The sequence below is a fragment of the Palaemon carinicauda genome, chromosome 22 (genome assembly GCF_036898095.1).
Source record: "Palaemon carinicauda isolate YSFRI2023 chromosome 22, ASM3689809v2, whole genome shotgun sequence".
NCBI lineage: Eukaryota > Metazoa > Arthropoda > Malacostraca > Decapoda > Palaemonidae > Palaemon > Palaemon carinicauda.
The window spans coordinates 68,620,257-68,646,945 of NC_090746.1; the positions used below are offsets into that span (position 1 = coordinate 68,620,257).

General features: G+C 46.9%; 1 protein-coding gene and 1 pseudogene across 1 annotated transcript in view; both read left to right on the forward strand.

The window, feature by feature from the left end:
- The first annotated feature begins 2,790 nt into the window (after nt 1-2,790).
- LOC137616526 (uncharacterized) overlaps nt 2,791-26,689 on the forward strand; it is a 75,918-nt gene continuing 52,019 nt past the window's right edge. Inside the window, exons 1-2 of the mRNA XM_068346364.1 lie at nt 2,791-2,981; nt 12,829-12,937. Of these exons, the coding sequence (XP_068202465.1) occupies nt 2,877-2,981; nt 12,829-12,937 (214 nt within the window). The 5' untranslated portion in view covers nt 2,791-2,876. The remainder of the gene's footprint in view (nt 2,982-12,828; nt 12,938-26,689) is intronic.
- Nucleotides 9,606-9,724, forward strand: LOC137616817 (5S ribosomal RNA; annotated as a pseudogene).

Here is a 26,689-nt window from a genome sequence, read left to right on the forward strand (position 1 = left end):
GTGCAGGACCCACGCGCGCTGCGCAACTACAAAGGGATCTCTGAAGTATTGGGACCCCCAGGTATGTGAAGTTTGTTCAAAACTGGTTACTGAGGCCTTTGATGATCAAAAGTCTACTGAGTCAAGGGATGCAGCAAGAGAGACGCTGCAAAAATGGGTCAGGGGCTTCCAGAAGAACACCACTGGTCCATACCTTCCTAATGAAAGGATGAGGGCTTATTATTCCCCAGGGCATCTTCGGATGCAGTTATCTCCCAAGCGCAGCCTGAGATTCCCCTTGTACAGATTCCGATAGAATCTGACGTTTCTAATGCCTTGAAGGACATCCAACTGGAGGACGACATGTCGGTAGTTTCCGAAGAGACGGAACGAGTCTAATGGGAGAGCAGGATGCTATAAGCCCAAGGGCTCCAACAGGGAAAATAACCCTGTGATAAAAGGAAATAAGCTACAAGAGAAGTTTAAGAACAATAATAACATTAAAATAAATCTTTCATATATAAACTATGATAACTTCCAAATAACGAGAGAAAGAGAAACAAGATAGAATAGTATGCCCGAGTGTACCATCAAGAGAGTGGAAGACCAAGGTACGGAGGCTACGCCACTATACAGTAGTAAAGGATTGAAAATGAGAACCAGAAATTTCTTAAATTAAAATGAGAGAAGTAAAAATAATAGAAAACAAGAATTCAACATTAATAAAAACAATAGCAAATTAGCATGTGGAATCAAAAGGAAAAATGGAGTTTAGATTTTGAGGTAGGTGAATGTACAAGTTAATGGTGAGGGTTACAGAGGCACACATAACACCAGAGAAATAATTATTGTAATTTATAATAATTTCTATTATATGCGATGGAAGTTGAGACAGGCTGATGATACAACAAAACATAATTATTTTAGCCAAGCTCTAAACAGTTAGAAAAAAAATTGTAGTATAGAAGCATGAGAACTAAAAAGATAATATGGCCATCTCAATAAAGGCAAATGTAGTTTACTGGACTGATATAAAATATTTTAACATTTATATAGGATATAATTAGCCAAACAAAAACATTGGAACAGAGACAACACTAAAAACGCCACTACAAATAAGTATTTCCTGAAAGGTTTGAAATTAGCGTATGTATACCGGTAAGTGAATTATGATAGATTCTGTTGGTTTTGAAAATAAACTCTTATTTCAGTAAAACGAGTACCATGCAATTTGGGAGCCGTTGCAAAGAAAAATACTTGATAATTACTCATTAGCAGTTTTACCAACTATTATTTTACGGTCTGCCTTATGCCAACTCCAACTTCCCGCAAACTTATTCCGCGGATTGAGCAGGTTAGGGACCAGGAACAGTAGAGATTTTCGTCGTTCTTGCAAATGGAAAATGTTCAGGACACTTATATTTTAAACACTTTGTGATCAGGAGCAAAATTAATAAAATCATCTTAATGCATAGAAAAAAAATTCTGCACTATGGAGAGCTGATGGTTAAGGTAATTTTGAAATTACAGATGAGTGGCATATTCTAATCTTGTTAAATCAATGAAAGAACTTGGTGATACTTTTCATGGTCTCAGAGGAAGTTCATACTAAGTCAGGTATTTCATACTTATAATCATGTGGTAGGTTGGCCTGGCACCAGCCACCCGTTGAGATACTACTGCTAGAGAGTTGTGGGGTCTTTTGACTGGCCAGACAGTAGTACATTGGATCCTTCTTTCTGGTTACGATTCATTTTACTTTTGCCCATACACATACACACACAACGAATAGTCTGGCCTATTCTTTACATATTCTCCTCTGCCTCATATATCTGACAACACTAAGATTACCAAACAATTCTTCTCACTGCACTGTAATTTTTCAGTGGCCACTTTCCTCTTTGTAAGGGTAGAAGAAACTCTTTAGCTATGGTAAGCAGCTCTTCTAGGAGAAGGACACTCTAAAATCAAACCATTGTTTTCTAATCTTGGGTAGTGCCATAGCCTCTGTACCATGGTCTTCCACTGTCTTGGGTTAGAGTTCTCTTGCTTAAGGGTGCACTCGGGCACACTATTCTATTTTAATTCTCTTCCTTTTGTTTTGTTAAAGTTTTTATAGTTTATATAGGAGATATTTATTTCAATGTTGCTCTTCTTGAAATATTTTATTTTTCTCCGTTTCCTTTATTCACTGAGCTACCTTTCCTGTTGGAGCCCCTGGGCTTATAGCATCCTGCTCTTCCAATTAGGGTTATAGCTTAGCAAATAATAATAATGATAATAAAAATAATAATAATATGGACAAAATAACAATCTGTAGGCCTTATTATATAGGTTATTTTTTTCATAAATCTAATCATAATTTCATTGACAATAGAACGTTAGAATGTAGGCTAAAGATAGTTTATCGCAATAACGTAAGAAGTTTTTAAGTTTGAGAAATGAAATAAAAATATTGCATTAAGGAGTTCGGAGAATTGGAACTTTTGACGGTGTTCTTACAGTTAAAATTCACTGGTTAGAATTTATCTAAACATAAATATGTAAGGTAATTACCTGCAGAGTGGATTTTGCAAAATTAAAAGCCAAAAATGCACGACTTAGTTTATATAACTATAAATGACAAAGAAATGTGACGATATTTCGATAATTATAATACTCGTCAATCAATCAATAATAATAGTAATAATAATATTATTATTATTATTATTATTATTATTATTATTATTATTATTATTATTATTATTATCATTGGTTTTCAAACATTTAATATTTGATAAGATATCTGCATTGAGGGATTCTGGCAACACTGTGCTTCCTTCAGACTGCTGCTATTTCAAAACTTCGTCTTATCGGCGAAAGCTATAAACCCACCAGACTTTAATAACTTGAGCAAAATGTCCACTTCTTTGGTCCTTAATGACGTATCTCAACAATTATCACAAATATGGAAATGTGACGGTGACAGCAACAAACGCAAAATACATGAGCAGTATATGAAGGTAAGGTAATAAGATGAACGGTTTGCTATTTTGTTGTAAAAATTTTTTTTTTTTATCTTGGTCTGAAATACGATGATATGAAGATAGTTTACGACTTAAGAAATCTTATTTAGTGATGCTGTATTAATAGTGAAGCTGGTTGGAAAGCAAACATAGAGTTGAGACTTGGTCTTGCGGTTAAGCTAAGTATATGGCAGCTTAGGGGGAGAGGGTCCTTCGGGGGGCGTAGCCCCACCTAAGTAACGATAGAGCTCTGAGGTTTGAAAGCTTAAGTTACGTGTTCGGTAAAGTTCTACGTGTTCTTGTGTTTGTTCACCTTTAAAAGTGGTTTTTAGTCAACTTTTGAAATTTTACAAAGGCTCCATTTCTGCAAAATGCCAAATTTAACCAGATTCAGTAGCCTAATCCGTAAATGTATGATACTTTAATTTCTAGCCAAATACATGAGCCTACTATTTTGGTTTCATTGTAGTGAATTACATGGCAATGTAACCTAGGTAAAAAACTACTGTTTCTTATAGAAAAAATTACGCTCTTTGAAAATGACACTCGTTCCCGTCGCAAATTAATAGTTTCAGAAATAAATATACATCTATATCCTCCAATAATGGGGGACCCCCAGTGGGAACTCGGGGTTTTGGGTGGGGAAAACATACTGGGGAATCGATATATTATCGTAAAACAAGCCTTTTCTTCTATATACATTACCTTCTTGAAATTATAATAACCGGAGGAAAATACAAAACCGTATATCTGGATAAACTTTGGAGGCGCCGTTGCAAAGATTGTGTCATGAAAAAATACAGTAACCAGTGCTGCCAACGTCCGATGTAGATCAAATGTTATTTTGTGACCTGTCATACTACTAGGCTAGGTTAGGTGGGTTTTTTAGGTTCTGTGCCCTTTTTGTACATTTTATATATTGAGTAAAACTTATATGGAGAAATTATTTAATATATGGAAATATCTATCATTACTATCTTTAGTAATGTCAACGTGTCGTTGGTAACTCTGTGTACCATACGTCAACGTTGGTAACACTGTGTATTATTGGTAACGTTGCTAATGTTATCGTTTGTTCGTAAGAGAAGTGACACCGTGCATCTCAAAGTTATCCGAATTGGTTGATCTGTTTGTTTCCGATTGAAATGAACATCAAATTCGCTTAATTCACATTTTTTACTATAGGAAAACAATTATATATCGTTTCCCCAGTATGTTTTCCCCACCCAAAACCCTGAGTTCCCACTGGGGGTCCCCCATTATCGTAGGATATAGATGTATATATATTTCTGAAACTATTAATTTGCGACGGAAACGAGTGTCATTTTTGAAGAGATCTTAATTTTTTCTATAAGAAACAGTAGTTTTTTTCCTAGATTACATTGCCATGTAATTCACTACAAAAATACCTATATTTTTCCTACTCGCTATCCTGTGTTTTATGCATTTCTGACCATGATCATTGGGGCAAACCACCCGTTCGTGAATTTTCGGACCCCCTTATATAAAAACAGTTGTGGGGGACCTCGTTGGGAAACATAGTTTTTTTTGGGTGGGGAAATGTCATAAACAGTGATTGACAGCCATAATAATGGCCAGAACATAATTATATTTAACACTTGAGATTTGTAAAAGGGTACATAATCTAACAAACCCACCTAACCTAATTTAGTAGTTTCCAGGTGACCGCCCCTCCCAGGTCACAACCCCTAGCTAGGGAGAAAGCCCTCCAGAGCCCCCTTTCCCAGCTCATAAGCCCCCCCAGACCCCCTTCCCAGGTCACAAAACTTTCCAGGTCACAACCGCTAGCCGGATCCCCCTTCCCAGGTCACAAACTAAAAGTAAGTTACAAATAAATCCTTACATTATGATAAAGTAAATCACAAATAATTCCTTGCCATAGGATTGACACCAATATCTCTCTACAGGGGGTTTGCAGTAGAAAATGTGCTGGTCTTCCTTAAAAGTTAAATCAGAATAGGACCTTTGAGGCATAACTGGAACTAATAGTTTCTTGAGAACAGGTCCCTCTTCTTGGTCACTACCACTTCCTTTTGTCCTTTAAAGAAAGTACTAAGAGATCGAGGGAGTATAGATAAAATTATGACAGTTTTGGCATTTTTTGCTAGATATGATGAATGGTGTAAACTACTTTTGTTCCGTAACCGAAATACAAACCACGCTATTTATATTGGGTTTACCTTTTAGCGCAGCTGAAATGGCGAGCCATTAGAATTTAACGAGGGTGTATTACCCCCGCGCTAGTTAGCGGGGGGTAGGGGAGTGGTAGCTAGCTACCCCTCCCCTCCTCACACACAGGTGAATGGTCACTTTCACTTTTGGCTCGGACTGGGACAGACGTCTCTGTCTTGGTCCTCGCTTGGCAGCCATTGTTTGTTTTGTCTTTACTTAATCGCTTACTTTTCTTTTACTCAATATATATGTAAACATGTTTTCATGTTTGTATATATATTTGAGTATAGAAATCAGTAAGTATCCTTTTCAGAGTTGTGTGTGTAGTGTACGATATCTCCGTGGAGTCCTCGGCAGTTAGGCCACCACGGCGTAATTTTATGGGTTGCGATCAAGTTTGACTTCGGTCTTTCTCTCTCTCTCTCTTGAGGTCGTTCACCCTTTTACTACGTTTTACTACGCCCTTGTAGCTTCCTTCCCGTGTGGGGGGGGGGGGGGGGGTTGCTATGCCGTACGTTTTGTCTCAATTAGGCCTAGTTTATGAATCTAATTGTAGTTGTTAATTTTTCAGCTTGTAGAACGATTCCTTTCGGGGTTTTCGTTCTTTCTTTAGTGTTCATTCATTTTTAAATGACATAATTACATAGTTTCATAATTATAATTGTTATAATTCTGTTTTTGGTTACAGCTCTCCTTCCGTGAGTGTAAGTGGTTGTGAGGGCACGTGCCTGTTGTGTAATTCTTGTTTCCTTTCCCTCGGGATTCCTCTTCGGAGCCTTCCCGAGGGAATGAATGTGTACTAATGTTTTTTGTTTTTATTTTTTTACAGTTACCGATCTAGTTCGTTTCTGTAATATGGCTACGGTGTGAGCTGTCTTGTGGAGGCCTGGGGATTCGGCTGTTGCTGCCTCCCCTTTGGATTTTCGTCAGAGGCGTGTCTCCTTCTACTGGAAGTACTCCCGTGACGATTGACAGCTCTCCAGTTCATTTTAGAACTCAGGAGGCTTGCCTCCTTGGGTGGGTAACTTTCCTTCCGAGGGAAGTTTTTCCTGTCCAGGCTTGAGTTTTTCCCCTTTTGGGGGTTCTTCTCTTGCCTTTTTTTCGTGCGACTATGCTCTTGGTGCTGAGCGGTCACACCTGCAGTTTCGCTCAAGGGGGCAGGGCAACTGCAGGAGCCCCTCTTTGGAGGATTGTTCCTTTTAGGTCACTGGCTGACCAGTCTCTTCTACGAAGTGTTTCTTTTTCGTTCGCGAGAGAGTACACTCATAGAGACTCCTCTTCGGAGGATTCTTCTGCTGCTGTTGCTGTTAGCCTCCTTCGCCGTAAGGCTCACCGTCCGCCTCGTCGTAAGGGCCTCTCATCTCCCTATAAGGGTGCTAAGAGGCGCCTTTTTGGAATCTACGTTTGCAGCCTACAACTCCTTCATCCGCCCTGGTGCAGATGGACAGCAGTCTGACCTCGTCTTCCGACGGGCAACGGTCTTCCCGACGGACAACGGTCTTCCGACGGACATCAGTCTCCCGGCGGACAGGCAACGGTCTTCCGGCCTGCTCCTGCTCACTGTTAGCGCACAGGCGCTCTCCTGCTCATCAGCGCTTCCTAATCGCTAGCGCTCTCCTGTTCGCCAACGCTCTCCTGTTCGTCAGCGCTCTCATGATGATCATCTCTGCTGTTCCTGTTGGTTCCTGTTACGCGCCCACGTTCGCCCTCGCGATCTAGAACTTCGGTTCAGGTCTGGGTCAAGGACTCTTCTTCTATGCGCAGGCTTCCACGCGTTGCCTTCTGCTCGTCAGCGATCATCAGCTCGCCAGCGACCTTAGACGCGTCAACGGTCACCTGCTCGCCAGCGATCTCCTACGCGTCAACGATCACCATCGATCTGCCACGCGTGTCAGTTCCCTTGACCACCATCAGTAGCGATCTAGCGCTCGCCTGCTGTGGACCACGATATCCGGTAGCTGAGTCTTGCCGTAGATCTTCCTCCTGCTCGCCAGCGCTCACCTTTTCTTCTGTCGTTCTGTGCGCCAGCTTTCTTCAATCGCCAGCGCACATCTGCGCGCCCTTCTTTGCCGCGCACCAATGGGCGCCAACGGGTTTCTGACCGTCTAGGATCGCCTGATTGACAGCTGGCTTCAGCGCTCACCTTCCTGATGCACCTGCGCGCCTTCTGTTAGCGCGATGCGCGCTAACCATCACTAGTCTCTCTCACGTTGGCAATCGCCTATGCACCCGCGCGATTCTTCATCTGCTCGCTAGCGTTTTGTTAACGCACCACCGCTCGCCAACGCGCCGTCGCGCCATCGCTTGCCAACGCTCCGTCACTCTCCTGCGGGCTATCGCCTCTCCAGAACGCGCCATCGCTCGTCAACGCACCATCGCTTGCCGACGCGCCATCGGTCTCCCGACCGCCTGTGCTCACCCGCGCGCCCACGTGCCTGCGCGGCCACACGCCCACATTCCTGCGCGACCGCACGCCCGCGTGTCTACGCTCATGCTCGACCGCGCACATGCTCTCCAATGTTCGCCCGCGCGCGAACCAATGGTATTCCATAGCGCGGACGGAACGGTGTTCCGTCGCGCGGACGGACGGTGTTCCGTCGCGCGGACGGACGGTGTTCCGTCGCGCGGACGGACGGTGTTCCGTCGCGCGGACGGACGGTGTTCCGTCGCGCGGACGGACGGTGTTCCGTCGCGCGACGGACGGTGTTCCGTCGCGCGGACGGACGGGGTTCCGTCGCCCTTCCTTCCACGCTCGCCCTTCCTTCCACGCTCGCCCTCCTTCTGCGGTCCTTCGCTCACCTTCGTTTGCGTTCCTGCGTGACCGCGCATGGGCGCTTCCACGTTCGCCCACGCGCAAATCATTGATTTACCATCGTGCGAGCTCCAGGGCGATTGCGACCACGATTCCCATTGGGGTTTTCGTAGCATGGACAGCCTGGCGAGTTCTTCCGGAGCGTATTTCCAGAACACGGCCTCACCCCGTAAACGCAGAGCATGGCACTTGCAAGAATAGGAAGAATCTTCAGGGAGGTCTGAGCAACACTCCTCTTTCCAGAACCTGGGTTAGCCCTTCCCCGTCATTCCCTGGAAGGATTTTTGGCGGGGGGCTTTCCGTTCGAGATTTCTCCATCGGCCAAGGGGTGACTGCTTACCCCTTCCTCTTCTCCACCTCGTGTAGGGGGCTTACCAGGTCCTTTCCCTCCTCGGTTACGGCCTGAGGTTTGGTTCAAGGAAGCTACAGGAAGGTCATGGGTACTTTCCTCCTCTCGGGCTCAGGCACCTTGGCGTTTCGTCGTTAAGTATCTAACTTGCGGGCAAGCTCGATGTTGGGCCATCTGGACGCGCTGACCGAGGGCTTCCTTTCGGGTGTCTCATCCGTGGATGTCGACAACCTCAGACACCCTTCCATCCTTGAGAAGAGTTTGTTTGTGCCCAAGGACAGAGACTTAGACAGCGGCTGTGCGGAGGAAGTCGACTTCCGTTTTCACTCCTCCAAGGCGCTTTCTTCCAGACTCTGCAGGGCTCCAGCGCCTTTTTCTTTCAACCACGTCGGCCTAAGTTATCGGCTACGACAACTGAGGCAAGGTGTCCAATTGCAGTTTCCTCCTGTCAGGAACAGATGGCACGTGAGGCTCCCCCGGGGGGCGCATAGTCCTAAAGTGAGCGGTAGAGTTCACGAACTCTAGGATTGGCACCTCCCCCTTGCAGGTTTCACGCTGGGAGAATGCTTAAGGTTACTCATCCGGATGACAGCTTCCCGTGATCAACCAAGGATATCGCGCCTGCCGTCTCTGTCAGCGAATTCAGTGTCTCTGAACCTCTATGCCATAGGGTCGGCAAGAGTTGCCCGTTTGGGCAGAATGATCCATACCTTAGGAGAAGGTCCTCCATAGGATCATCGACGGCTTCACCCCCGGCTTCTTCAGTCGATCCTTTCTTGTAAGGAAGTATCTGAGACGGGAGTTCCGTAGTCGACCTCTCAGCCCTGATCAAGTTTGTCGAACAAACTTCGTCCAGCGTAGAACAGCAGAATCGATCAGACTGGTAACGAGGCGACAGGACTCCTTAAACCCTGGATCGGAAGGACGGGTACTTTCAGTTTCCATTCCATCCATCTTCCAGGGAGCTCGTGGAATTCAGCCTAGACTGCAGGTATTCCTGCTTATGATGCAGTGTGGCGATCCCGCCGTAGCATCGCAGGTTTTTTTCCCCTGAGAACTCTCCCTGCTTTCCTCATGGCCGCTCAGGTGCAGGCTTCCGCCTCCTTCGCTTTTGGATTGCTGGTCAACTCCGGTAGGCTCGGGTTCGACCTTCTTCAGCGCCGGGACAAGCTTCCGGATGCTTACCATGAGTGTGGGTTCATGGTATTTTGCTAGGAGCCTTCTCTTCTTCTGCCTCAACATCTGGAGTAGCTGGCCATGATATGGAGTCAACGGCCTTACCACGTTGGAAACCCCTCTTCTCGTCCGTCCAGCGAGGTTAAGCAACGTCGGTTCTGGTCGGTACTTGGATGGGTGACCACCTGGGGATGCCAGATTCTGTTGCCACCTCCTCTGAGCCATCCCTTCAGTTGACTGTGGCAAGGCTGAGGAGAGTCGCAGTACCTGTTCTCAGTCAAGCAGAGCTTTCAGCCCTACCTTGGAACGTTTCCTAGTTCTCCTTTCCTCATTGACCCGTCTATAGTTCCGAACGGTCGCCTCAGGATAAGTTCCATGTGGGGCGGTCCAAGTTCCGGTGGTTTCAGGCAACGATTAACCGGACCTCCTGGCCCCTATGGGACCAGCGGAACTATTAGACCTGCAATGGGTGTTGACCTATGGAACCTCTTCATGGGAGTGGATATTCTCGTCCTTTCCCCACATTCTTGATGCTGTTCTCGGACTTGTCAAAGAAAAGGGGGGGGGCGGGGGGGGGGGCATGTTCCGGTCCAGGCCTATGGTCAGGACCTGAAGGATACCCCTCCATCATTCAGGCAGGCTTAGGGGCCGTAGTCTGGCCCTCTACAGATCCTACAGCTCTTGCCGAATCGCTCCGTGCGCGTCGACTTCATGATTCTGGCGTTCTAACCAGCAGGGGACGCATTTTCACACCTTCACATCTTGCAGTAGAGATACCGAGATGATTGAGATACTCTCAATACCTCCATCGGCTCTCTCATTCCAGGCAGAGGAATGTTCTCTCCGACTATCCGAGCAGAGCCTCGTAGAGAGAGTGTACCTGGGGGTCTTTGGCCTTGAGTAACCAGCAAGTCCTGTTCTGGGGGACCTGTTCGCGACAGCTTGGAACCTTAAGCTTCCGCTGTTCTTCCCCCCAGTCTCAGACCCCGAGACTCTGGCAAGATGCATTCCGGTGATGGTGGGACAACTTCGACGCCTGCGTCTTCCCTCCTTTTTGTCTGTGGAGAATGAGTCTCAACAAGACCAGGTTGTCTGTCAACCTTTCAATGGGAGAGCTCCACTGGATCTATGCGCAGAACGGTTTCTGGACCCTCTGCTTCCCCTGACGGAACTCCCGGGAGAGCTTCTCCCACGGCACAGACTACTCAAACAACCACACTGCAACATCTTTCACGAACCGGGGCGTCGCTTCGGCTTCATGCCTGGAGACACTACGCCTCCTCCTCAAGAAGAGACAACCCGCTACAGTCGCGGGACGGAGGTCGCGTCATCTGCGATAGTCATCCACAGGGGCCTTCCAGGCGAAGTGAAGAGTCTTCGGTGGTTGGTGCCGTGGGAGATATACCTCTTCCCTTGAGGCCTCTTCTCCAGCAATAACGGTCTTATTGCCTTTCGGCGGGAGGAAACTCCTTTCCGCTCTCGGCAATGAAGCCTGTCGCTCAGCCTTTCCCTGACCTTCAGGCTTAAAGGAATAACTTTTTCCTGCCCGCTGGATCTTTCCTCGCTCATGCGAAGCTACGATCGTCCCTGCCCTAGTCGGAGTGAGACCTCCAACTTGGAGCATGGCTCGGACTTTTTAGTCCCTTAAGAGATCTTCTCAAGACCTTTTACGACAGGCCTCGGATTGTATTCCGTCTTGGGTCTCCTGCTCACTCTGGCTGCGGCCAGTGTGTAAGCAATCTTCTTGGTCTCGTACGACTCCGCCCTTTCTAAGGAAGAGGGTAAGGCAACATTCAGGTTCGCTCCTGAGTTGTTGGCTAGACTCAGAATCTGGGGGTCCCGGCCCTTCGGTCCAATTCCTTCAAGATTTCGAGTCTCCATTCTGTATCTGATGTCCCAAAACCTTCTCTTTCTTGCCAGTAAAGGAATCGAGAGGTTAGCTTTGGGAACAGCTGCAGTTTGTCCTCAGTTGCAGCCGATTTGGGAGCACAAGGAGGACACGGGGGAGAGTCACCAGTATACCTCTTCAGCTCGGACTCAAGGACATTCATCTCGACCTGTCTCCAGACCCTCCCCCGTCACGTCGCCCTACAGCACGATGCTGGATACATCGCAACGTCCCTCGCCTTCGAGTAATACTATGTGATGCAGGTGCTACAAGCTGGAGTCTGGAAGCGTCTAATGACCTTCGCAGCCCGCTTCCTGCAGGGTGTGACCCACAGGAGTTTCGATACGTTTTCTATCGCTCTGTGGTGGCTACACAACAGCTGGTCTAACCTCAGGCTCCTTTTTGGAGAGGTAGCAGAAGGTTGAGGGCATTGTTATCAGGTTTTAGTCTGCATGAACGAAAGAAGTATGTCTGGCCCTTATTTCTTTCTTCATCATCCCCTCTACGGGTAAGCAGCATCCTGGTCTCTGCATAGCTGACCTCGAACCTCTGCAGGTAAACCATGCTTCCTTGTGTTCCGAGTATTGAGTCAATACTGTCGCGTCCCCCATACCCTGACGAGGTGGTATTGGGAACGTCCTAACCCAGAGTTCCTTCTGGAATTCCAGGTCAACTGCCTAGGACGGGTCACACTTCTTCCTTCACACACAAGCTTATGTAGGCCACACGGTTCCTTGCGGAGCAAGGAACTTGTGAGGTGCAGGGACTCCTTTTCTCGAGTGCGACTCACTCGGATTCTGAGTCCCCGGGTAAAGCCAAAGCCAGTATGGCTGGGGACTTTCCACCCTACCTAAGGGGTAAGTCACCCAATGTAAATAGCGTGGTTTGTATTTCGGTTACGGAACAAATGACAAATTCGAAGATAATTTGTATTTTTCCTAACCATACAAACCTTAGCTATTTACACATATTTGCCCGCCAGCCCTGTCCCCCAAGACAAGTCCTACCTCTAAGTGAAAGTGAGCATTCACCTGTGTGTGAGGGAGGGGAGGGGTAGCTAGCTACCGCTCCCCTAACCCCCCGCTAACTAGCGCGGGGGTAATACACCCTCGTTAAATCCTAATGGCTCGCCATTTCAGCTGCGCTAAAAGGTAAACCCAATGTAAATAGCTAAGGTTTGTATGGTTAGGAAAAATACAAATTATCTTTGAATTAGGTAATCCCCACTAAAGGCTCTTTTATCAACGTATATGGTTGGTCAGGAATAAAAATTTTCTTTTTGAGTATGTCGGAGTTGTTGACTAAAGGAAAAGGAAATACAGTATAAAGTGATAATATACAGTGGTAATCTATAGTTTATCATGAAATACAGCTCTTTAGTATTTAATATTTGTTCTTTAATCTGATGTGTTTTAATATCTTTCAGATATTTGCTGAGGTTTGGAAAGAAAGTATTCCACTCTTTGACAATGTTGAGACTGGCCAGAATTTTAAGGAAACCCCTGATCAACAAGAGATGAGAGATGAAAAAGAAGGTAGGTTAGTTCCCATACTAAAAAATCTTCCATTATTTATGTGGATATTCTTTCAGCGGCAGCCAGAGGTAGCCATTAGACATTAATTGTGAGGTGGCAACCCTGCCTAACCGCTTAGCGGGTAGGCTGGGGCGTACCTAGCTGGCTCTATATATACTCTCACAGCGGTGAGACGTAACTTTTTTTTTGGCTCAGTAGAGATCGGATGTGTCCGGTCTCCTCCTGACTGTCTTTGGACTTTTTGATTTTTGCTTTCTCTTGACAGGTGTGTGTTCTTCTGCGATGGCCTTCACTATGCGAATGTGTCCAGGGCGAGAGGGTGCCGCGTGCGGAACCTTCATGCCGTTGTTAAAGACAGACCCACACTCTGTGTGTCCTACTTGCTGAGGGCATCGTTGCGAGCAGGGTTCGCCCTGCGCAGAGTGTAGGGAGTGGGAGAAATTTGGGCGGTGTAGGAAGAAGAAGACTAAGTGCGATCGTTCTCCCTGAGGGGCGAGCGGTGCATGTTCTTCTCGCACTCCCAAAACTCTCTCAAAAGCTCTTTCTCGTGCACGCTCTCACGTGGGACGTGCGAGTAAGAGCGTAGATTGCTTGTCTCCTTGGCAACCCCAGGGTACTAGGGCGGGGTTGCATCCCCTCGAGGAGCAACTTCTCCTCCAGCCACTGGCGAGCCTTTCTTCCTTTCAGATCTGTTTCAGGTGTGCTCGTCCTTAGGGATAACGGGATCCCCTTCGAAGGAGGAGCTGCAGCGCCGCCTTCAGCGTGGTGCCACGAGAGATCCTTCTCCGGAGCCGTCGATATCTCACGCTCTTGAGCTTTGCGAGGTCCACCTGTCGCCTTCCCCTAACCCTTCCACGGGTGGACAAGGTGATCGTTTGCGTTCGCCTCCAACGACCCCCTGCTGATGACGAACCTTCTCTCCATCCTGGGACCTCGTCGTCCCTTAACCCTGAACCCTCTGTTTCTTACCACAGGAACCCTCAGGTTGCAGGTGATTATCTTCCAGGGATCAGTGCTCCTTCCACCAGCAGTGCTAAGGGACGAGCATCGCCATCGCCTTGCCCTTCAGGAATTTATTCCCCTGATCGCTGTTCGCGACGATCGGAAGATCGTAATGATCGTAGGTCATCACGATCAGAGTATGTCTATACGTACAACCCTGCAGGCAGTTGTTGTACAAATTGATATATGGCGAAAATATACAATATGCTCTCTGTACTTACCCCGAAATGATAATATTTTATATGATGATTTAGCAGAAGTCATTCAACAACTCCCTCAACCTTTTCTCTTACTGGGAGATATGAATGGTAGACATCCTTTATGGGGTGATGTTTTGGCCAACACAAGGGGCAATATTATCTCATCAATTGTGGAGAATGAGGATGTGGGACTCCTTAATACAGGAGAGCCCACACACTTCCATGTTCAGACAGGTACCTTGTCATGCATTGACCTTTCAATTGCAAGCTCTAACTGCCTTCTTGATTTTGATTGGAGGACATTAGATGATTGGCATACTAGTGATCATGCACCAATCATTATAAACACCAACAATGATCCACTTTTACAGAGATCGCCACGATGGAATCTTGACAAGGCGGACTGGGAAAAATTTCGTGAGCTAAGCGAAATTGAGGGGGATGCTGAACAGGTTGAAAATATCGATGATGCCATAGACTTACTGAATGGAACTCTCCATACAGCAGGAGTCAATTCAATTCCCAAAACAACAGGGTTATTCAAACGACGACCAGTCCCGTGGTGGTCTTCAGAACTAACTGCCCTCCACAGAGCCACAAGAAGATCTCTAACACGATTGCGTAGACTCCGAACTGATGAGAATTTAATTATGTACAAGAAATGTAGAGCACAGTTCCGTCGTGCCATGAAAGAAGCAAGGCGCCAGTCATAGATGTCTTTTGTTTCCTCCATTAACAGTAGAACACCACCATCTGCTGTGTGGAGGAAAGTAAAAAAGATAGCTGGCAAATTCACCCCCAACCCACCACCAGTGTTGAAGGTGAATGGTCAGTATGTAACTGAAGGAAATGATGTTACCAATGCCCTGGCTAGTCATTTTTCAAATGTATCCAGCAAGTGTGTAGGAGCCCCTGGTCACCAGTATAGGAGCGTTGAAGAAAAGAAAATGTTAAATTTTGCAACAAGAAGGGAAGAGTCTTATAATTCTCCTTTCACTGAAAGAGAATTTGATTCCGCACTTGCTCATTGCAATGATACAGCCCCTGGACCTGATGGAATTCCATATGCAATGATTAAACATGTACATTTTAATACAAAGAGATTTATTTTAAGCATTATTAATAGAATATGGCATGATCATAGCTACCCAAGTGTTTGGGAACAAGCCATTATTTTAGCCTTTTTAAAACCCGGTAAAGACAAGTTTTTAGCAGCAAACTATCGTCCTATTGCATTGACATCTTGTTTATGTAAAATCATGGAGAAGATGGTCAATGCAAGGCTGATATGGTACCTTGAAAAGAAAGGTATTTTATCACCGATTCAATGTGGATTCCGAAAAATGCACTCAACGACTGATGTGTTGATACGACTTGAGTCTTCTATTTGTGAAGCCTTTCCTTCCAAACAGCACAATGTTACAGTATTTTTTGACCTTGAAAAGGCATATGATACCACATGGAGATATGGTATACTTGAAACCATTCATGAAATCGGATTGAGAGGAGAGCTGCCACTATTTATTCAGGCATTTCTTTCACATAGAGTTTTTCAAGTGAGAGTTAGGGAAGCTCTATCAGAGAGTAAGTGCCAGGAAGAAGGAGTTCCTCAGGGTAGTGTGCTGACTGTAACCCTTTTTGCACTAGCAATTAATGGGATATCCTCAGCAATTCCCCGGGATGTTCTCTCAACATTATTTGTGGATGATCTCTCCATATCATTTGCTGGAGCCAGAATGGCAATGGTTGAGAGAAAACTACAGCTCTCAATTGACAAAATTATCCAGTGGGCCGATATGAATGGATTTAAGTTCTCGACAAGTAAAACTACTATTGTACATTTCTGTCGTATCCGGGGAGCACATCCTGACCCGGATATATACATTAAAGGTCAACGGATCTCATGTGTATCGGAAACCAAATTTTTAGGTTTGATATTTGACTGTAGACTTACATGGGTTTCTCACCCAAAAGCGCTAAAAGCTAAATGTGTTGAAGCTCTGAATATTTTAAAAGTATTGTCCCATACATCATGGGGGGCAGACCGCAATACTATTTTAAAATTATACAAGTCCTTGATTTTTTCCAAAATTAATTATGGTTGTGAAATATACTCTTCAGCCACCCCAAGCCGGTTGAAAATATTAGATTCAATACATCATGCAGGTATTAGATTGTCCACGGGAGCATTCAGAACATCACCTATCCCAAGTCTCCTTGTTGATGCTGGAGAGTTACCACTAGACCTTTACCGGATGTCTTCTATTCTTCGGTATTGGTTTAGATTGCAGACTCCCTAATTCTTTAGCCTTCCAGACTGCAAGCCTTGTAAGGCACCCAACATACTTTGAAATGCACCCAAAATCTCCTCAACCCTATGGCTTTCGGGTGAAACAATTATTAAACAGTCTGGATATAATTAGATGTAAGGTACTTCCATTCAAGGTATCATCAACGCCTCCATGGAAATTACCAGAGATATCTTTTTGTAAATATTTTATAGGAGATAAGAAGAATATGTCAGACCTAGAAGCCAGGTCTCTTTTTAATGAACATGTTAAAGAACATAAAGGATAAACTTTTATCTATACTGATGGCTCCAAATCTGATGCTGGCGTTGGATTTGGGGTACATAGTAATGGTTTTAATTGTAGAGGTGCACTTCCTCTGACCGCTTCCATATTTACTGCCGAACTGTATGGCATATTAACCGCTATTGAGAAAATAGCATTGGAGAAGGAGGGTAATTTTACAATTTTTAGTGATGCAAGGAGTGTCCTTCAAGTTATAGAAGTTTTTAATTCTAATAACCCTCTAGTTTTAAAGATTTTAGAATGACTTTTTATTATTGGACGGAGAGGTATAACAGTTCAATTTTGTTGGGTTCCAGCACATGTAGGTGTGTGTGGGAATGAGAAGGCAGATTCACTGGCTAAGAAGGCTGCATCCGAGTTGCTGCCAAGAAGGTATCCCATTGCCTGTAATGATTTTCTTACCTGACATCAAGAAATTGGTTTGCAATAAATGGCAACAGCAATGGGATAGCCTAGATGGGAATAAAGTGCGAGAGGTAACAAATGTCATATATCCTTGGAGGTATAATATGATGCCCCGAAAATGGGAGACGTCTCTTTGTCGTCTCCGTATTGGTCACACTCGGTTGACACACGAGTTTCTGCTGAAGGGCCAACACCAACCGTATTGTGACGACTGTTTAGTACCTTTAACAGTGAGGCATTTGTTGACCGAATGCCCCAATTATAACAACTTAAGGAATAGATATTTGTTTGAGGCTCGAGGTGAGGGTGGCAGGTTCATCCTTGCCAAAATTCTTGGAAATGATGTGTCCTACCATGCAAGTGGCATTTTTAGATTTATTTCAGAAGCAGGTCTTCTGAAAAATATTTAACTTTTATGATTTTAATTGAATACTCTTTTATTTTTTATTTTATTTTATTTTTTATTTTTGTATACATAAATTAAATGTTACCGGCGTCAATGACCTCAGATGTCAGGATGCCTGAAAACTTTAAATCAATCAATCACGATCAGAGCATTTTTAGCCTAGAAGATGCTCACGCTTTAGAGCTTCGCACTCACGAGGCCGCTGGTCTCAACGCTCTCTTCAGAGGCGTTCCTCTTCACAGGGACGAGTCTCACAATCGTGAAGAACGACTCTCACGACCACGAGGGAGGCGTTCGCGCTCGCGAGGGTATCGTTCATAAGGCCGACACTCACGATCGTGAGATAGGCACTCGCGGCGTTCACGCTGTTCTCGAATGAGAGCTAAACGCTCGCGTTCACAAACATCTAGTTGTTCCTACACTAAATACAAACCCTCATTTTTTACTATAGGAGATATTCTAGCGCGAGCTGGAAAATACGGCAGAAAAACCTTAACAAGGTCGTTAACGACTGGGTCAGTAGTTATCCACCTGTTAGGGGTGGGGGACTGCCGGCCGGTAGCTACCGAATACCTTCAATCGAATTCTAGCCGTCGCAGTGGTAACACCGCTGCTCCTGCTTTTGTTTGACTGGCAGACTAGCCTTTCTTTAGTGTGTTTTTGATTAACTTTTTCTTTTTCTTTCTTTATTAGATGTGATGTCCTCTAATATGAGGAAGTGTCCCGGGATTCCCCCGAAATCTTGTGGCACATTCATGTCAACACCAGAGGTGGATCCTCATTCCCTATGCCCTTTGTGTAAAGGTCATAGGTGTTCTGAAGGCTCCCCCTGCCAAGTATGTAAGGATTGGTCGCCTACGCAGTGGGATAAGTTCATGAAGAGGAAGAAGAAGAAATCCAAGAAGGATTCGTTACCTCCAGGTTCGCCGTCAAAAGGTAAGGAGTCTCGGGCCTCTTCTTCGGCCTCTCGATCTCTTCCTTCGAACTCTTCCTTGCCTCCTTCCTCTGAGGGGGAAGTCAAGGAAGAGCGGCACCATTGACTTAACACCCATTCCCCCGGGTCAGGAAGATCAAGTTGCCCCTCCCATTGGGACATTTTCTTCCATCATCGGTGATAATTCTTTTACCGCTCCTATTTCAGATCACGTACGAGCTGTATGGCCTGCCCTTGGACTTCCTGGTTCTCCTTCGGTGGAAGTGTGGAACCAGTTCCTCGCGGGCACAGTTTTACCTCGGGTCCCTTCTGTTTTGGAACCTTCGGGAGTTCCGGACCTCGCCTACATCCCGTCAACCCAATCGGCGGCCGCTGAATTGTCGGCAGTTGTAATAACTTCAGCTCCCGCGGTGCCTACTTCGCTCCTCGCTTGCGCTTCTCCGAAACAACGTCGCAAGCGCGATCATCGCGATACCTCCTCCGCCTCCTCATCGTCTTCGTCCTCCTCAGAGGATAGGAGGGAGAGAGAGAAGAGGAAAAGGAGAGCTCGCTCTCCTTCGCCCAGACGTTATCGTAGGAGAGAGAGGCGACATAGGAAGAGACGTCGTCGTTCTCGCTCTTCCTCGCCTTCTATCTGTTCACGATATGTATCGCCGAGAAGCGATAAGCACTCTTGTCATGAACATAAGAAGAATACATCCTCGCGCCATCGTTCTGCTTCGCAATCGTCTTCGTCTCGCGAGGGATCATCTAGGCGCTATAAGAAGAAGAGCTCTACGATACGTTCTCGCTCTTCGTCATGAGAGAGTTTTCATAAGCGCAATAAGCGCTCCCGTTGGGGGGATGTTTCTTCTATTCACTCCCGGAGCGCGACCAAGGAAAGATAGCACTCTGAGTGCGATTCCTCTCTTTCACATAATTTGAGGAGCTCAGATTGCTCTAGGGAAGGGAGAAAGAACACTTCTTCTCGCCGTCGTTTCGTATCAAAGGGGAGAGATCGCTCCCGTCCTTCAACCTCCCGATCGCACAAGTCTCTGGACATATCCGCGCGGGGTCATTCACCTCGCCCTCGCGTTTCAGACAGAACAGCGCCCGTTCCCGTACTTTCTAACGAGTTACGGAATATGAACTTCACGAGAACTTCAGAAGAAGACGCAGGGGTTCAACCCTTCTTCTCTTCAGCTGAGAACAGAGGAGAAAGGCCAGACCGCCGATCAATGCAACCTCTTATTGAGACAGTACCGTTAATTCGGTCGCCTACGCCTAAACCATCAACTTCCAGGCAAGATCAGGCGCGCGCAGCGCCATTAACCAGCGCCCAGCCTTCCCTTGGAATATCGGCAATGGAGTATGCTACTTCGCCGTTACCTTCAGACACTCGGACTTCTATCGCCCTCCCTCGCGAGGAATTAGCGCGACCAGAAGATTCCGCGGAAGAACAACCATCAAAAGATTTAGAGTCCTCCTATCTGAGGGCTCTAAGAACGATGTGTAATATCTCAGGCCTCGGAGATTTACATCTGTCACCTCGACATACCGACGCTCCAGCTCTAGACTGACTATGTCGTCCTCCATCAAACCCTAAGACCAGAATCGAACTTCCCTGGTCTATTCACACTGCAGGCCATCTTAGGAAGGTCTCGCAGCGGTCTCGGGGGAAATGGGTTCCTTGAAGTCTCAAGGATCCCATAAACTTCTGCAATTTCCTTTTTCGAGGCAAAAGCGTTTTTACAAGGTCAGAGACGTCAACGCTTCTCCTCTGACCCTGGATCCCTTCACAGCAAGGCTCACACCTGGCTGCTCTGCGGAGAGAGAGACTTCTCTTCCAGTCTCCTTCACCGCCACAGAAGCCTCGGCAATGGAAGCAGCGTCAATGTCCCTTCTGGAGGCATTATCCTGGTTTGATTCGTGTTCAGGCACAGTCGACTACCTAGCAAGTCACGAAGACCTTTCAAACCAAAACTCCATGCAGTCCCTGCAGGAAGTCCTTGCTGCTGGGGCCAAAACAATGGACTTCCTAACTGCTATGGCTGCAGCGATGTGGGGCAACTGGATTCTCAAAAGGAGGGAATTGGTAGTCTCCAGACTTCATAGGAGCATCAGTAAGACTGAGAAGTCTGATTTGAGGAACTCGGATCTTCTGCAACCTCTCCTCTTTTCTAAGCAGGCAGTCTCCTCTGCCTTAAAATCTTGGAGGAAAGAGACGTAGGACACCACGATGCAAAAGGCTGCTTCCTTTCGCCCAATGCAACAGCAGCCAACTCCACAACCCAAAGCAACAATCGCAACTCCACTGCCAGCCAAGACCCTCAGCCGCCCCTCTTTTACACCCAAACCTATGAGTAGAGGAAAGTTGGCTCCTCCTAGGGCTAAAGGCAGAGGGAGGAACCCTAGACAGAAATAGCGTCACGGCTCCCCCCTCACAGTGCGTAGGAGAGTGCCTGCAGGGGAGTTGGAGGAGGTGGAAGGCCATGGGGGCCATGCAATGGACCATCAAGGTGCTTCGTTGGGGGTACCGCATCCCCTTCATAGACTCTCCTCCTCCTCTAATTCCTCCCCCAATCTCGTCCTCCCAGGTCCCTCAGGATCCCGGGAAACAGCAATCCCTAGCTCGGGAGATCCAGAGCATGCTTCTAAAAGATGCCATTCAAGAGGTCTCCAACGCTTCCCCCGGGGTTTTTCAGTCGCCTCCTTCTGGTAGAGAAAGCCTCGGGAGGTTGGAGACCAGTAATCGATCTTTCGACCTTGATCCAGTTTGTGAAACAAACTCCATTCAAAATGGAGACAGCTGCCTCCGTGACCCAAGCGGTGCGTCCAGGAGACTTTATGGCATCTGTGGACTTAAAAGATGCATATTTCCAAGTGCCAATCCATCGCACATCTTGGAAATTCCTGTGCTTTCTGGTTCAGGGTTGAATCTCCGAGTTCAAAGTCCTGTGCTTCGGCCTCTCGACAGCCCCACAGGTCTTTACGAAGGTTTTCGAACTCGTATCTTCGTGGGCTCAAAAACACGGAATTCGTCTGCTAAGATACCTGGACGATTGGCTACTCCTGGCCTCGTGTAGGGAGGTAGCTCTGGATCACCTGGGAAGACTTCTGGGCCTTTGCAAGTACCTGGAGATCCTTGTAAATGCAGAGAAGTCTTGCTTGACTCCAACCCAAGTCTTAAACTATCTGGGTATGTCCATCAACACCCAGGTAGGGAGAGTGTTCCCATCGGAAGACAGGCTTCGGAGACTGGATCAGTCCATCGCCCATCTCTTGTCTCCACTGCCGCCTTCAGCCAAGTCGTGGCAGTGTCTTCTGGGCCATTTTTCCTCCCTGGAAAAACTAGTTCCAGGAGGAAGATCGAGAATCAGAAGTCTTCAATGGCATCTGAAGACCCATTGGTCTCAAAAGATAGATTCCCCATTCTTGGCAGTGGAGGTTCCAAGTCTGGTGTTACAAGATCTTCATTGGTGGTCGACCAGAGAGAACACCTAAAAGGGCATTCCCCTCCAAAACCCCAGTCCGAAGTTAAAACTCTTTTCGGATGCATCGCTACGGGGATGGGGTTCCCACCTAGGCCCGAAATTACCATCAGGAGTTTGGTCTCTGGTAGAGCAGCCTGGAAAGGCCGAAAATTCTTTGTAGAAGATCTACAAGGAGGTGAGGTGGTGCTGATGAGCGACAACTCCACAGCCGTCTCGCACATCAAGGGGGTACTCTGGCAAGAGACCTCTGTCTGCTTGCGGTCCAGATTTGCCAGTGGGCGAAAAGTCACAACATTTCTCTCACAGCCAGGTTTTATTCCGGGCCGGAGAAACATCGTGGCTGATCAACTGAGCAGGCATCACCAAGTGCTGAGTGGCGAATGGTCTTTGGATCCTCGAGTAGCGAAGACAGTAATAGCTTTGTGGGGTTTCCCCACAATAGACCTGTTCGCCACCTCTCTGAATGCGAAGCTTCACCGCTACGGGTCCCCAGTTCCAGATCATCAGGCAGCGATCCAGGACGCCATTCAACACTCCTGGGACAACCTGGATGCATATGCCTTTCCACCCTTTTGCCTACTCAGAAGGGTGATCAACAAACTCACGACCTCCCGGAACTGCAAATTAATGCTACAGTAATAGCTCCGGCTTGGCCAAGCAGAAAGTGGTACGCAGACCTTCTTTCCCTGCTGGTCACAGTGCCGAGGTTTCTACCTCCAGAACCCCTTTTGTTGATGCAGCCACACAGTGGTATCCCCCACGGGAGAATCCACTTCCTGAAGCTTCACGCCTGGAGGCTGTCTAGTTGCTCCTCAGAAGCAGAGGATTTTCAGGAAAGGTGGCTGAGCACATGTCCAGGCACCTGCGCCAATCTTCCACAAACCTCTACCAAGCAAAATGGAGAGTGTTTGCAGCTTGGTGTAGAGGGCGAGACGTGTCTCCACTCGATCCCTCTCTTCCATTAGTAGCAGACATCTGGTGTACCTCAGGGAGGAGAAACTCCTATCAGTCTCGGCAATTAAGGGCTATCGTTCAGCCTTAAGCCTCATCTGCAGACTGAGAGGAGTTGACCTTTCCACCTCAGAAGATATCACCTTGTTGATTTGAGGTTTTGAGAGATCTTGCCCCCCCAGTGGAGATTAGACCACCACCTTGGGACGTGTACCTGGTCTTACGTTCCTTGAAGGAACCACCCTATGAGCCCTTAAATAGGGCCTCTGACTACTTCCTAACCCTTAAGACTGTTTTCCTAGTAGATCTGGCCTCGGCAAAAAGGGTTGGTGAATTTCATGGTCTATCCTATGAAGTCACCCATTCTAGAGGATGGGGAGAAGTCTCGCTCAACTTCGTGCCAGGCTTTGTGGCCAAAACTCAGACTCCTTCATCGGCCGATGAGAGGTTTAGAGAATTTCAATTTTCCAGCCTCAAAAGGGTAACACAGGATACTGACCAATTGCTACTGTATCCAGCCAGGGCGCTAAGGAAATACCTGAAGCGCACCAGACCTTTCAGACCACGTCCCCGTCATCTCTTTCTCAGTACCAACAAGGTAAAGAAGAGAATCTCTCGCAACACCATCTCTTTCTGGCTCAAGAAAGTTATTGCGAGAGCCATTCACGGAGACCCTGAGGCAGCTCAACCCAAAGCCCATCAAGTTAGGGGAGTAGCTGCCTTGCTGGCATTTAAGAAGAATTTCTCAGTCTCCCAAGTCTTAAGAGCTGGAGTCTGGAAGCGCCAATCTACATTCACCACTCGCTATTTATCAGATGTGACACATAGGTCTCTAAACACCTTTTCTATAGGGCCTATTGTGGCAGGGCAACAGGTGCTGTAGCTACCTTTACGCCCTTTCAGGGGACAGTAGCCATTGGTGGAGGATTTTGTGTTACACTAGGTTTTAGAAGAACATCCATCTATCTTCTGCTCCTTTCTTCTTCCTCCCATCTGGGTATCCTAGTCTGTAACCAGTTTCAGCTGGACTCACCAATGGAAATAAGGTATGAAACTCATCTGACTCCTCTCACAGGGTATAAGTTATACTCGTAGTCAAGGGGATTCCCCTTTTCAAGGTCAGGGGAATCCTAGGTATGAAAGGGTCCAAGTCATTGTTCCCGACCCTCTTCATACTGAAACATTTGTTTCCACGTAATTACAAACCTTCAGTCGTGCTAAGATTATGGGGATCTACAAAGAAAAGTTAATGGAGATTTGTTCATTAATAGAGTCTAGTCTGAGGACTATCTTCCCTAGGAATAGGGAACCCTTTGTCCACCCTGACTTCAAGACTAAGTCTCCTATAGTAAAGAATGAGGTTTTGTATTTAGTGTAGGAACAAATGACCAACTTATAACAGAGTTTGTATTTTTCCTAACATACAAACCCGAATTCTTTACTCAAATCTTCCCTCCGTCACCGCCCCCTAAAGTAGTCCTAGCTAGAATCCGATTGTATTGTATTCATTAGCTACCGGCTGGCAGTCCCCCACCCCTAACAGGTAGATAACTACCGGCCCGGTCGTTAACGACCTTGTTTAGGTTTTTCTGCCGTATTTTTCAGCTCGCACTAGAATATCTCTTATAGTAAAGAATTCGGGTTTGTATGTTAGGAAAAATACAAACTCTGTTATAAGTTTGTCATATCTCGAACCGAGTGTTCGCGATCAAGGTGTAGACGTTCCTCGTTTAGAGGTAGGCGTACGCGCAGTCCATCAGCGCGAAGCCCCTCATCCAAACCTTCCAAATGACCTTGGACCAAACCTGATGATGAGCTTCACCACTCCTCAGACAGGTGTCCAGCTTAACCCTCAGTGCCTTTCACAGCATGGGGAGTTTTAGCTAAGCGCTCGCCTACGTGAAGCTTGGGGATGCGTCCCGCTGTGGCGAGTTCTCCTTCTAGAGTAGTCCCTACTCAGAGTCGTCCTCTGCTGACTTCGTCGGACATAGGTGCTCCTTCGAGGCAGCAAGAAGGTGCTAGATCTTCTTCTTCCTCTGTGGCGCCTAGTGCTCCTGTTGCGGGCACTTTTGCTCGTGTACCGCATACGTTGGTGCGGGAAGTTCGCGATTTTGTTCATGAATCTTGCGATTTCATTAGCAAATTTGCGAATTTCGCAAGCAATTCGATAGTAGACGTGCTGGAATCGCGAGCAAGTCCAGATCCAACATCTTCCTCTCGCCCTTCTGCGTCCTTCACCTCCAACGGAAGACCGACTGCTGTTTCTGTCTTCGCTTAGACTACGCTCCCCCCTTGCTTAGTTTCTCTTCCTTCGGGGGTGGAGCATAGTCTTAGGTAAGTCTTTCCAGCAAAGTGATTACCTCTTTCGTTAGTGAGAGGGGCCACTCATAGAGACTCCTCTTCAGAGGATTGCTACTGCTTAAGGTCAGCTTGCTGATCCACCGGCCCCCAGGGGCATCATCCCTTCTTCTTAGAAGTATGCCTTCACCTCTGGTGAAGAGACGCCTCTTGGGTTCTTCAGCAACGCAGCCTTCCCCAGCAGAGGAGCCTCCTCTTCCATCATCTTCTGGCCCTCGACCTTCGCCTGTTCCTGGACCTTCTGACGACACTGCAGCTTATCCTCAGACTTCGGTCCTGGACTCCTCTGTGGATAGTTCGCCCTTCCAAATGGCACATCCCGGTTACAGTTCAACCTTTACGCTGTCCTGCTGACCTGCCGCTCACCATGCTTTCCTGTGCGCCAGCGCTCTCCTGCACACAAGCATTCTTCGGCTCGCCAGCACTCGCCAACGCGGTCACAAAAAATATGCACTGAACATATTGTGCATATATGTGGTATTGATGAGCGACTACACCACAGTGGTGGCTTATATAAAGAAACGAGGCAATACCTTTTCGCAGCACCTATGCCATCTTGCAGTAGAGATTCTAAGATGGGCAGAAGATCATTCGGTGACACTCGGCTTGCTTCATTCCAGGCTAGAGAAATTCGCTTGCGGACAACTTGAGGAGAGCGACTCAGATAGAGGGTTCCGAATGGTCTTTGAATTATCTGATAGCCAACAAAGTCCTGACTTCGTGGGGTTCCCCGACTGTAGACCTGTTTGCAACGCCCCTGAACTTAAGGCTCCCACAGTACTGTTTCCCAGTCCTGGACCCTCAGGCTCTTTGGCAGGATGCATTTCAACAGCGGTGGGACAACATCGACGTGAACGCCTTCATCCTGTTTTGTCTGATGAGAAGATTGCTCAATAAGACCAGAACATCCACAAATCCAATGATGATCCTCATAGCTCCGCTATGGCATCTTGCAGAATGGTTCCCTTCTGCAACTAGTAGTAGATCACGGGAGAGAACTTCCTCCACAACCAGATCTATCAAAAACCCACACGCCAACACCTATCACAAGACCTTTCAGTCTCTTCGACTTCAAGCCTGGAAACTATTCAGCGCCTCCTCTCACAGGGAAGCTTTGGCAACAAGTTGGGAAGAGAATGTCTAAACACTTATGAAACTCTTCGACAGCAGTGTACCAGGCAAAATGGTTAGTCTTCTGTGGTTGGTGTCGTAGAAGGGGTATCTCTCCCCTTGATGCCACTATTCCAGTAATAGCGGTTTGTTCCTACACTAAATACAAACCCTCATTCTTTACTATAGGAGATATCCTAGCGCGAGCTGGAAAATACGGCAGAAAACCTTAACAAGGTCGTTAACGACCGGGCTGGTAGTTATCCACCTGTTGGGGGTGGGGGACTGCCGACCGGTAGCTACTGAGTACCTTCAATCG